At 39.4% G+C, this 13,209-nt stretch overlaps 1 protein-coding gene across 10 annotated transcripts in view; it reads right to left on the bottom strand.

Moving 5' to 3' along the window:
- The window catches only part of LOC144965661 (uncharacterized), a 33,903-nt gene that overhangs the window by 20,509 nt on the left and 185 nt on the right, over window positions 1-13,209 (bottom strand). Inside the window, exons 1-4 of one of the 10 annotated variants that reach the window (XM_078901224.1) lie at window positions 13,010-13,209; window positions 11,432-11,756; window positions 10,237-10,480; window positions 1,718-1,781 (exon numbers count right to left, since the gene is read on the bottom strand). The exon at window positions 13,010-13,209 is cut by the window's right edge and continues 185 nt beyond it. In XM_078901224.1, the coding sequence (XP_078757350.1) occupies window positions 1,718-1,751 (34 nt within the window). In that variant the 5' untranslated portion in view covers window positions 1,752-1,781; window positions 10,237-10,480; window positions 11,432-11,756; window positions 13,010-13,209. Of the gene's footprint in view, window positions 1-1,717; window positions 1,782-2,481; window positions 2,501-10,236; window positions 10,481-11,431; window positions 11,898-13,009 lie in introns of those variants that run through there. The other 9 variants (XM_078901225.1, XM_078901230.1, XM_078901231.1 and 6 more) reach the window with 9 other exon arrangements.

Raw genomic sequence — 13,209 nt, 5'->3', positions numbered from 1 at the left:
ATTTTGCATAAAATCTTTCTGCCCACTTGCTACATGCGTCTGGGGATAGTATCCCCAGACAGGTGTCTGGGGATAACAAAAATTGGTTATCCCCAGACACCTGTCTGGGGATAACGAATTTTTATTATCCCCAGACAGGCGTCTGGGAATAATGACAGCCTAGTTTGACACCTGCCAAATATCAAAGATGCGATAAGGGGTTGAGTGGGACATTTTCTTTTCCCAGACATTCTCATTTTTTCACCCCTTCCTCCCTCTCTGCCATTCCTTATCCCATCGACTCTCAGCAAAAACAATAACAAGTCTTATGTGGCAAAAACGGCTACCAACTTAAATCCCTCAAACAACACAAGATATTGAAAATCGGTGGCAGAGACCTTTGTCTTGTTCCTTTTCCAGTTCCAGTCATGAATAGATAATGAGAGAATGAAGACTGTTTCGAAATCTATTATTATTATCAGGTCAGGAAAGAGCGAGAGTCAATAAATATATGACAAGCGGTGAAAGCTACGCGCCACGAAAGATGAGGATTTAAAAAAACAACTTTTGTTGAGATTTCAACTACTGAGGAGGGGGGTGTCTGCTTTTTTTTTTTTTGTTCCTTTCTGTTTTGTTTTTCGGTCAAGTTATGACTGACGCTGACACTGACACACGTTCTAGACTGTAAACGTTACCCATAACATGTCATAAATTACGAAAAGTGTGTTCTCTCACAGAGTAGTATTCGAATCACTCACTGAATGAGCATGAAGCAGACATGAGTGAAGGAAACGTAAACTCTGTAAGTGAGAATCGGCGAGTGAAGCTGTACTGTAACTGTAACTGTAATGACTGACAGCAGTCAAATTGCGAAGTGAAATGAAAACAAATAAACAAAGCATTCTAAAATTATGCCGGTGAGACATCCAAAGTTAAATACCCAAACGCTAATATGGATTAACATTGAACTAAATCGTTTCCTGCTCTCAAAACCAATCGATACAAATTACAAACTCAAACACTGAAATTGGCATCTTACCTTTGCATGAGTTGGACTGCCATTCTTTTCTGGTGATTAGGAACTTTAGCAGCCGGACAACGTTGCGCACAAAACAGGTCTCCCGTTTTTGTCGTTCAAATTGTAGATAATACTCAGTCAGTTAAAAACAAATACGTACAAATAAAATAGTTATTTATTTAAATTCTTTGTATATGGCTAAATTATTCCGAAAACCAGATTTCAAATAGTTCTTGTTTTGTTCACACAAGCGCATTGATTTTGGAGAATGAGATTGACCGTGGTCTAAAAATAGACCGACAGTAATTTTTGATAAATTTTACGATTTGTTTAATAAAAAATCAATATTTAGATATTATTTGACGCGTGATCGAGTATTTATGAATATGTGTTTCTTTTGCCACATAACAGCCAAATTTTAAAGGTTATTTTTTTCTATAATTTACATTGGAACGTGAGCTGTCAAGACAGGAACATGTGGTCTGCCACGTGCTTCTAGACCTTGTTTACGTTTGGGGCACCTTCCTTTACTGTTCTATTGAAAGAAACTCATCTCAACTCAACTCGATAATTCGATAGGCTACTCGGCTCTAAATACGAGTATCTGTACACATAGTTATCCAGGGTCGACTCTGAATAACCATCTACAGTTAGCCTATCCAGAGTCGACTCTGAATAACCACTTCGATAAAGTATGTGGGTTTTAAAAAATTCACTCACTGTCATCAGTAGCTGAAAGGTAACTTGCAGCCATTATTACCGACCTTCAGAAAGTCCATGCATTCTGGTGGGAAATAATATATATAGTTTACCGTAACTTATTGTGAAACTGTTGGAAATCCATTACAGGTGTATGAAATAGTGCCAAACAGTGTGGAAAGAAAATCACAAGGAAAAATCATCCACAAAAATACACCTGATTCGACAGGGGATCGAACCTCAGGCTTTCTTATCACCACCAAACAGAAGAAAAAATGCCATGTGTAGTTTATTCCTATTCCTTGATTTGAAATTATAAGCAAGGAATTAATTGACAAAAATATAAACGAAAATTGAGATCGAGACTCGAGAGCTGAGACTGAGCTCGTAAATTCGCCAGTCCAAAAAATAATAGCCTAAATACGCATTTAAAACTGCATAACGGCAGCTCTCTTCTCTGGTTAAACTCTCTCGAGTTCATATGCATGGAAAATTGAACAAATTTGTTCGATTTTCAATGAGGGTGAACTCGAGACTCGAGAGCGTTTAAGCTAAATCCCTCCATTGGATACACGGCATCGACACAGGGTAGTGTCGAGCGGAAGTCTCGATGATACCTCAAGTCATCGGCCACCAACACTCAAAACTTCCCGAACTCGATGACCAAGGAAAAGTCGGGAATTCCCGAGAAGTAGCACTTCAACTGAGCTTTGGATGGCTTTTTTGTATTAAAACTTAAAATACATTAAATAAATTCACTTTGTATAATAATAAAACATTGATACCTATAACCATTTTGATCTATTAACGACGTTTGTGTTTTGTTAGCTGTTTAAAATATGATATAACGTCAATACCCAATACCAATGACTAGGTATTGAATGAAAGCACCGATGACTAGAGCGATGCTCGAGACTTTTTTGAGTCTCGAGACTCAAAAAAGCATCGAGACGCAAAAAAGTCTCGAGCTTCGCTGGAATCATCGCCGACGAGAGAGGGGTGAACAATGCAGATAGTACACATTGTTAGTAACGCGTGCGTCGCTCGCGCAGTATAGTCTCGAGACTCGGGACTCGGGACTCAATACGAGAAGCATCGACGACCAAGATTCTCGAGACGAGAAAAGCATCGAGAACTAAGTGGAGGTCGGGAAATTCTCAGTCGTCGATGACCTGACTTCTCAAAACCTAAAGCATCGGTGACCTTTTGGTGATCCGGATGCCCTCCCCTAACACAGGGTTGCCAGATTATTTTTCAACAAAATGCCAGGGGAAGACTCAAAAAATGCCAAAACACTCCAAAAAAATGCCAAAGTCTGTTGACTCCCACCCCCACTAAGAAAACTACTCACTTTTGATAGACAATTTACTATCATATCCTGGTGGCTTTTTTTTTCTTTTTTTTTTTTTTTTTGAATTATACTAAATTTCCTGTTGGGGTAATTTTTTACCTACTGACTACTAAGTGGAGTGCTAAACCACTACACCACGGTTGGATTTTAAGAATGAAAAAGAAATACATTAACATGAAAGGTTTTTACGCGTTTAGAAATAATTAAGAAAAGGTGTCATTTGAAGTATAATATACAAGAAAAGAAAATGCCAAATGCCAAATGATTTTTCTAATGCCAAACGGTTTTTTAAAATGCCAGATTTTTGGAATCTGGCATTTAAAATGCCAAACTGGCAATCCTGCATCGACAGCGCACGGTATCGATTGACGCACCACGAAGTAAACAATAGGGGAGGGCATCCGGATCACCAAAAGGTCATCGATGCTTTAGGTTTTGAGAGGTCAGGTCATCGACGACTGAGAACTTCCCGACCTCCACTTAGTTCTCGATGCTTTTCTCGTCTCGAGAATCTTGGTCGTCGATGCTTCTCGTATTGAGTCCCGAGTCCCGAGTCTCGAGACTATACTGCGCGAGCGACGCACGCGTTACTAACAATGTGTACTATCTGCATTGTTCACCCCTCTCTCGTCGGCGATGATTCCAGCGAAGCTCGAGACTTTTTTGCGTCTCGATGCTTTTTTGAGTCTCGAGACTCAAAAAAGTCTCGAGCATCGCTCTAGTCATCGGTGCTTTCATTCAATACCAAGTCATTGGTATTGGGTATTGACGTTATATCATATTTTAAACAGCTAACAAAACACAAAAGTCGTAAATAGATTAAAATGGTTATAGGTATCAATGTTTTATTATTATACAAAGTGAATTTATTTAATGTATTTTAAGTTTTAATACAAAAAAGCCATCCAAAGCTCAGTTGAAGTGCTACTTCTCGGGAATTCCCGACTTTTCCTTGGTCATCGAGTTCGGGAAGTTTTGAGTGTTGGTGGCCGATGACTTGAGGTATCATCGAGACTTCCGCTCGACACTAGTAAACAACACACACTTTCTTTCGTCATCATGAATGACACTGAAGTGCGGCTATGTGATCTTGTAGTATGACACTCGCTTTCGGATCGGATGGTCCTGGGTTCAAGCCCCACTCGGCGCATAGTTGAGTTCTTGGAAAGGGCTCTTTACTCACATTCTCTCACCGGACTCAGGTGTGCTAAACGTGCTGAAAGCGCTTTACTTGAGGCCCCTTGCCACAACACAGAATATGTAAGACGAAACATATTGCCTGTTAGGCGATATTACAATTTTTTCGGACAAAGAAATCGCTGTTAACGGTTAGGTAATCATTTTACACCTGAGTACGGTGAGAGACTATGAGTACAGAGCCTTTTCTATTGACTCAACTATAAGCCACTCAGAAAGGGAATCGAACACAGGACCTTCCAACCCGAAGGCGAGTATCATACCACAAGGACACGTAGCCTTACGTAGGGTACACAGGTACTTCGTAGATATTCAAGTGAAATAAAACTACAGTCTGACATAAATACAATAACAAAGAGCTGAGGGACGTCAATCCGTCCTTTCTATAGATAGATAGTATGCGCTTGGCTAAGAAGCTCATAACATTGCCATCCGGAAGTATAACGGACCAACACACAAAACTGTGTGTATCCATGAACGTTTATAGTACAGTTCGGTGAGCGTTACTCATAAACGCGGATGGCAAAAAACAATAACAAAGACATGAGTGACGTCATATTCGAACTATCTATAAACAGTATGCGCTTGGCTAAGAAGCTCACAACATTCCCATCCGGAAGTATAACGGACGAACACACAAAACTATGTTGTAGCCTAGCCATATACTTTGATAGTCTGGTTCAGGCACAGTGCAACCTTTTATGATAGGCTAGCACTATTCAGTATCTGATACTGAATAGTGGTTTTGCACTATTCAGTATCTGATACTGAATAGTGCTTTTGTACTATTCAGTATCTGATACTGAATAGTGCTTTTGTACTATTCAGTATCTGATACTGAATAGTGGTTTTGCACTATTCAGTATCTGACACTGAATAGTGGTTTTTGTACGGTGTTTTTTTTTCCGAAACCTGACAAAGTTATGGGAAGAGGACAGCTTTGGGAGTGAATCTGGGACTCAGAAAAGTGTACACCAGTGGGGAGTGAACCTGGGACTGGGTTTCGGCGGGTTTCGTAATAAAAAGCAATTACTTTTTACGAAACGCGACGACACCCGGCAATATCCGACAAAGTTATGGGAGGTAGGCAGCAGCGTGTGTGTGTGTGTGTGTGTGTGTGTGTGTGTGTAGGGGGGGGGAGGGGATGAACCTGAGATTCAGGGAAGTGTACACCAGTGGGGAGTGAACCTGGGACTCTGGGTTTTGTAAAAAAGCAATAAAAAATGTGGGGGGGGGGGGGATTACTTTTTTTACGATACCCGACAATATGCGCAAAGCGTGGGGAGTGAACCTGAGACTCAGTGAAGTATACACCAGTGGGGAGTGAACCTGAGACTACGGTTTTCGGCGGGCTTCAGCTAGTTTCATATAAAAGCAATTACTTTTTTACGAAACCCGACTAATCCTGGCAATATCCGAGAAAGTTATGGGTAGTAGGCAACAGTGGGGAGTGAACCTGAGATTCGTGGAAGTAAACACCAGTGAGGAGTGAACCTGGGACTGGGTTTCGGCGGGTTTTGTAAAAAAAAGCAATTACTTTTTGTTTACAAAATGCGCCAAATCCCAACAAAATGGGGCAAAGTTATGGAAAGTAGGCAAATAATGGGGAGTGAACCTGAGACTAAGGGAAGTGTACACCAGTGGGGAGTGAACCTGAGACTCTATTTTCAGCGGGTTTCAGCGAGTTTCATATAAAAGCAATTACTCTTTTACGAAACCCGACGAAACCTGGCAATATCTGAGAAAGTTATGGGAAGTAGACAACAGTGGGGAGTGAACCTGAGATTCATGGAAGTGTACACCAGTGGGGAGTGAACCTGAGACTCTGGTTTTCGGCGGGTTTCAACGAGTTTCACATAAAAGCAATTACTTTATTATGACACCCGGCAATATCCGACAAAGTTGTGAGAAGTAGGCAACAGTGGGGAGTGAACCTGAGACTCAGGGAAGTGTACACCAGTGGGGAGTGAACCTGAGACTATGGTTTTTGGTGGATTTCAGCGAGTTTCACATAAAAGCAATTACTTTTTTTACGAAATCCGGCAATATCCGACAAAGTTGTGAGAAGTAGGCAACAGTGGGGAGTGAACCTGAGACTCAGGGAAGTGTACACCAGTGGGGAGTGAACCTGAGACTATGGTTTTTGGCAGGTTTCAGCGAGTTTCACATAAAAGCAATTACTTTTTTACGAAGCCCGGCAATATTCGACAGTTATGGGAAGTAGACAACAGTGGGGAGTGAACCTGAGACTCAGGGAAGTGTACACCAGTGGGGAGTGAACCTGAGACTATGGTTTTTGGTGGATTTCAGCGAGTTTCACATAAAAGCAATTACTTTTTTTACGAAATCCGGCAATATCCGACAAAGTTGTGAGAAGTAGGCAACAGTGGGGAGTGAACCTGAGACTCAGGGAAGTGTACACCAGTGGGGAGTGAACCTGAGACTATGGTTTTTGGCAGGTTTCAGCGAGTTTCACATAAAAGCAATTACTTTTTTACGAAGCCCGGCAATATTCGACAGTTATGGGAAGTAGACAACAGTGGGGAGTTAACTTGAGATTCAAGGAAGTGTACACCAGTAGGGAGTGAACCTAAGACTCTGGTTTTCGGCGGGTTTCAGCGAGTTTCATATAAAAGCAATTACTTTTTTACGAAACCCGACAAAACAAGGCAATATCCGACAAACTTATTGAAGCAGGCAACAGTGGGGGGGGGGGGGGGGTGATCCTGAGATTCAGGGAAGTGTACACTTGTGGGGAGTGAACCTGGGACTCTGGATTTTGTAAAAAAGCAATACCAAGGGGGAGGGGGAATTACTTATTTACGAAACCTGCCAAAACCCGACAAAGTTATGGGAAGCAGGCAGCAGTGGGGAGTGAATCTGGGATTTGGACACTGATGAGGATTGAACCTGGGACTGCGAGAGGCTGATTCCAGTGGACAGTGAGCTCAGAATGTACTTTTATTTCGAAACCTACCGAAATTTTCAAAAGTTATGGGAAGTGGGCACCATTGGGCAATGAACCGGGACTCTGGGAAGTGCACACCGGTTGGGAGTGAACCTGGGACTGTGAGAAGAGGATATCAGTGGAAATGAACCTGGGACTAGGGAAGATGGATACCAGTGGGAAATGAAGCCGGACTATGGGAGATGGGTACCAGACGAGAATGAAGCAATTACTTTTTTACGAAATCCGCCAAAACCCGCCAAAAAACCATAGACTTAGGTTTACTCCCAATAGTGTACACTTCCCTGAATCTCCGGTTCACTCCCCCACTGTTGCCTACTTTCTTTCCATAACTTTGTCGGATATTGTCGGGTTTCGTAAAAAAGTAATTGCTTTTTTTTTTACGAAACCCAGCCCCAGGTTCACCCCCCAACAGTGTACACTTCCCTGAGTCCCAGGTTCACTCCCCACTGCTGCCTACTTCCCATAACTTTGTCGGGTATCGGCGTGTTTTGGCAGGTTTCGTAAAAAAACAAACACCCTAACAATACCACGTGTATTCAGTAAATAGATGTCAATTGTAGTCTAATATTCAGTATCTATTTAAATTATTATTATTATTATTATTATTATTGTTATTATTATTATTATTATTATTATTATTATTATTATTATTATTATTATTATTATTATTATTATTATTATTATTATTATTATTATTATTATTATTATCACGTAAATTTTAATATAGTACGGCAATTAATTCACGGAAGTACATCGCTCAATTAAAAAATGCAGAAAGTCTGCCCACATATTTATAATGAATCCGGTTTGCCTTAGATGACAAAACAAACAAACAAACAAACAACAAGAACAACAACAAGAACAACAACAACAACAACAACAACAAATGAGACAAACAGAAAAAAAAACAGATTTTAAAAAATAATGAACAATAGAAGAGCACAATAATGAAAAACAACAACGAGATGATAACACATAAAAGATATTCGTAATAAATCGATAACTGATTAAATTACTCCAACTACTTGACTAAAAAAAAATAATCATCATAATCATAATAGTGATGATGACGATTACAACAACAATAATAATAATAGTAAGTAAGTAGAAATAATAATAATAATAATAATAATAATAATAATAATAATAATAATAATAATAATAATAATAATAATAATAATAATAGAAGTACAATAGTATAATATCAACATTAAAGTATATTACAAGCAAATAAAATTATAAAAACAAAAGTTTAAAAAATATCAATAGACAGAAGGAATTAAAAAAAATAATGGGGAAAAAAAAAAGTTACCCCTACCGGGATTTGAACTCTCGAACCTTAAAACTCAAACAGCTTATATCCACCAAGCCATGGTGTCACTGAACCCTTAGTGACATTTAATCATGTCTATTTAGACATTTAAAAATGGATTTGAATGCCACTCTTATTTTGATATTTTGAACTATGTTAATTGCATAAAAGCAGAAATTTAAAAAAAATTACGATCAAAATATTTTTGAATCGGGCTGTCAGTGCATGTGTTCAATCTGGAAGTAGGTCAGTAGTTTATTTCCATTCAACCGAGATTGTCGCACTTTTCACTCTCTCTATAAAAAAGAGTTCCTTATGGATACTGAATAGTGGCAAAGCACTATTCAGTATCTGATACTGAATAACCACTTCCTTTATGATAAGAGTAAGTCTCGCTATCAGCTTTTGACCCCGGTGACCCTGTCGTTAGTAAAATGGTTGCGTGGAAATAGGTACCTCTCATTCCCAACAGCGCGGGCTCAGTGCAAACAGTTTGCTCTCGTTATTTGTATTCTCCCACTGTCTTTCTCTCTTATCGTCTTCTCTCTCTCCCCTCATGATGAGGGCCTCATGCCTCATATCTCTCCCTCTCCTCTCTCTCACCCCCACTCTTTTTCTCGCTATTCGTCTTCTCTCTCCCCTCGTCCCCTCTTTTCTTTCTTCCTGTCTCTCTTTCTCTCTCCATCGCCCTTTATCTCTATCTCTCCCTCTGTCTCTGTGTCCCTCTAGCCCCGCCTCTCTCTCTCTCTCTCTCTCTCTCTCTCTCTCTCTCTCTCTCTCTCCCTCTCCCTCTCTCTCTCTCTCTCTCTCTCTCTCTCTCTCTCTCTCTCTCTCTCTCTCTCTCCCCCTCTCCCTCTCTATCTATCTATCTTTCTTTTTCTCTCATAAACATTTCTTAACTACAATAGTCTAACTCAGTTTTTCAATGTCATAGGTTTTCAATTATTTTACTCATGGACTCATTGTAAAATCCCAAGTGTATGCGTAATCTAAGGGGAAGATTTTTCATACAATTTTCCCGTATCAATGTCATAATTCAAGAAGTATTGGATTGCCAAGGAAGGGCCCCTTCTGTCATAAAGTAATTTACTAGTTTCTCCCGAACTTGCATGCCAGATTTAGTTGACATTTGCCTTTGAGTTTGAATATTTTGATAAGTCAATCGTCTCGGAAACGAATCTTCACTTAGTGTGGGTGTTTCGGAGGTATCCAAAATAAGCATGTGAGGTTCGTTAATAATTACAAAATTGTGTAGGACAGTGATGGCCTTTACAATATTTGTTGCTGCGGGCGGTTGCTCGTCTATTTGACGAAAAAGCACCCTCCACATTTGTGCTAATCGTCCAAAAGAACACTCAACGCTGTTTCTTGCGCGGGACAATCTGTAGTTAAACACATTTCTTTTTCAGTCGAAAGCTGGCGGTGAGGGAAAGGTTTCATTATGTTTTCTCGAAGAGGAAATGCTTCATCTGCAACAAACATGTAAGGGAGCTCAATATCAGTGCCTGGTATACATCTTCCTTGGGGAATAGATAACGTGTTAGATAGAAGCTTTTTGCCCAGAGATGAACGACTGAAAACTCCACCATCACTGTTACTTCCGCAAGAGCCTACATCTACCACAACAAATTTTCCATTAGCATCTGTAACTGCAAGGAGGACAAAAGAAAAGAAAAAAATGTTTATAGTTGAAATATTTTGAGCCAGACCTGTTCGGTTTTTTAATCCGACTGTTTCCCGTCTACTGCTCCCAAGCACAGGGGGAATTGAAATCTTGTAAAAAATTCAGATGCAATTTTCAACCAATGTTCTTCGTCAGGTTTTGGCATCACTTGCGGTTGTAGGGTATTCCAAATGACTACACACGTTTCCCTTGTAATATTCTTTACTGTTGAGAGGCCAGACCGGAAATGAAAGGATTGAGATTGATGGGTATCTTCTGATGCCAGGTACCTGAAAATGAGAACATGAGGAGGTAGTTAATGTCCAACATAACTATAATAACCTTTTGATAGTTATAAATATTAAAATGTATGTTGTATTTTTTTCTTACAGGTAATGCTGCAAGAAAGAAGTGGACAACACTCAGAGATTACTTTTATAAGACAAATAAACAGTTAAAAACAATTAAGTCAGGAGCTGCAGCAGAAAAGCGGAGAAAGTGGTATCTTTACGACTCCATAAAATTTTTGCTGCCTCATATTAGTGATAGAAAAACTACATCAAATCTATCAGATGTGTCTGATATTGAAGATGATGCAAGCTCTCAAATATCAGAAGCTAGCTCTCAATCTTTACACGTACTACTACAACTTCGAGAAATAGTAGAAAGCGGGCACCGTATCCTCAGCAGCGAGGATATAGCGCTTCCCTGGATGGCAAAATCCTTGACGCCATAATGACACTAAATCCAACTGAACAGAAAAAGAATGACTGTGATTTATTCCTACAAAGCCTTGCACCCCAGTTACGGTCATTGAATCCGTTGGCAAGGTACAAGTGTCAGGCTGAGATGCAGGTGCTAATTTTACGCTATTTGGATCAGAACCAGACTCCAAATACTACTACTCCTCCAGCCGCACAACATCAGCAGCCAGGACAACATCAGCAGCCAGGACAACATCAGCAGCCTGTGCAACAACTACAACCGTACAACACCTTTCCATACGAACAATATCACACTTACAGTCCGTGATCTTTCTCTTTTATAAGTCATGTTTTAGTTCTATTATTCATGTTTTTAAAACTTCATGCACATTTCAAACAAAAATGTTTATTGAATTTAGAATGCGGTATTGCATTATATTAGTGTTGAATTTTGTATTCTCATTTATATATCAAATAATGTTCAAACGTTTTATGTTAATAATTAATAGCCAGGCAATTTGTGGTCAATTTACTTACCGTAATGTGATAACAAGGCGCTCCCTAGCTGACAGTGGCCTCCGAAAATTTGTCGTCCTTTTCTTAATGTGGGGTCCAATAATTTCTAGAAGGGTTTTAAAAGTGTCTGGTTTCATTCGTATGTATGCCTGACACTTTTCTTCATCACTTAGAATTTGCTGCATAAGATGATGATACTCGCCAAATGTTTCCCTCAGTTGGAATATAGGATGAACCCAATAGCGCCTTTTACGTCTTCTTTTAAACCACATAAGTAAAAGAAGCTTCAACTTCAATGTCTCCTTTGCGTTATGTGTAACAACAATGTCAGGGTGTGGTGTGTCATCTGTAGACGATATCGGGATGTACACGAAATGGTTGTAAAACGTTTAACAGTCAGTTTGCTTCCGTCTCGATACTGATGTCGAAAGGTACACGAACTGATGCATTATACCACTGTGCCTGGTGAGAATTACTCATAAACATGGATGGCAAAAAAAAAAAAAAAAAAAAAAACAATAAAAAGGACCAGAGTGACATCATCTTCGTTCTATCTATATATAGTTCGAAGTTGACGTCACTCAGGTCTTTGTTATTGTTTTTTTGCCATCCGCGTTTATGAGTAATTTTCACTAAACTGTATTAACCTGACTATCAACGACCATGGTTACACATAGTTTTGTGTGCTCGTCCGTTTTACTTCTGGATGACAATCAATGTTGTGAGCTAGCTCTTGAGCCAAGCGCATGCTATCTGTCGGTTTTATCGAGTACAATGGACAAATAACAACAACAACAACAACAAAAAGCTTGACAATTTATATAGCGCTATATTATATCCACTTAACCAGTATTACTATGGTAGCCAGAGTGATTGTTAGACCCTGTCAGTCACTACAATCTTGCTCTTGTTTAAACCGAAAATTTTCGGTGTTTACTCCATTGGATTGCAATAGTGACACATCTCCAATGAAATAAAAATACTGTGGTCTGTGGAATCTCCAAAACCTGAAGTTACAGACTTAAAAGGTAGAAGAAGACGAAGAAGAAGATGATGAAGAAGAAGAAGAAGAAGAAGAAGAAGAAGAAGAAGAAGAAGAAGAAGAAGAAGAAGAAGAAGAAGAAGAAGAAGAAGAAGAAAAACGTGCTCAAAGCGCTTTACTTGGGGTCCCTAGCTGAACAACGCTGAACATGTATGACGAATTATGACGCCTGTCTGTTAGGCGATATTACATTTTTTTCGGACAGAGAAAACGCTGTTAATGGTCAGGTAATAATTATACACATAAGTACGGTGAGAGAATATGAGTACATAGCCTTATCAATTGACAACTATAAGCCGCTCAGAGCGGGAATCGAACCCAGGACCTTCCAATCTAGTACGGTGAGAGAATAATATGAGTACAGAGCCTTATCAATTGACTCAACTATAAGCCGCTCGGATCGGGAATCGAACTCAGGACCTTCCAATCTGAAGGCGAATATCACACCACAAGAACACGTAGCCGCACGTGTACATAGTTATTCAAGTGAAATAAAACTACAGTCTAACATTTCTGGTCACTTTAAATAAAAAATCACTTTATGGTAGTTTGCTTACCCTAAACATAATAATACATGCTTGATGTGATGTGTCATAGATGGGAAGAAATTGTGGTTTGAAATAGATTTCAGCCTTGACACGAAAGACTTAGTCTAAGAACACACTGTATTTAAAGCATAAAACAGATAATAATGCGATAAAACACTTATCATGTCACGAATCTGTTTCTTTCTTCGTTATTTTTCCTATACTTATAG

The sequence above is a fragment of the Berghia stephanieae genome, chromosome 2 (genome assembly GCF_034508935.2).
Source record: "Berghia stephanieae isolate SIO BIC M18660-M18661 chromosome 2, UCSD_Bste_1.3, whole genome shotgun sequence".
Classification (NCBI taxonomy): Eukaryota; Metazoa; Mollusca; class Gastropoda; order Nudibranchia; family Aeolidiidae; genus Berghia; species Berghia stephanieae.
Note: the sequence above shows the minus strand (reverse complement) of the source record. Positions and strands in the feature narration are given on the sequence as shown.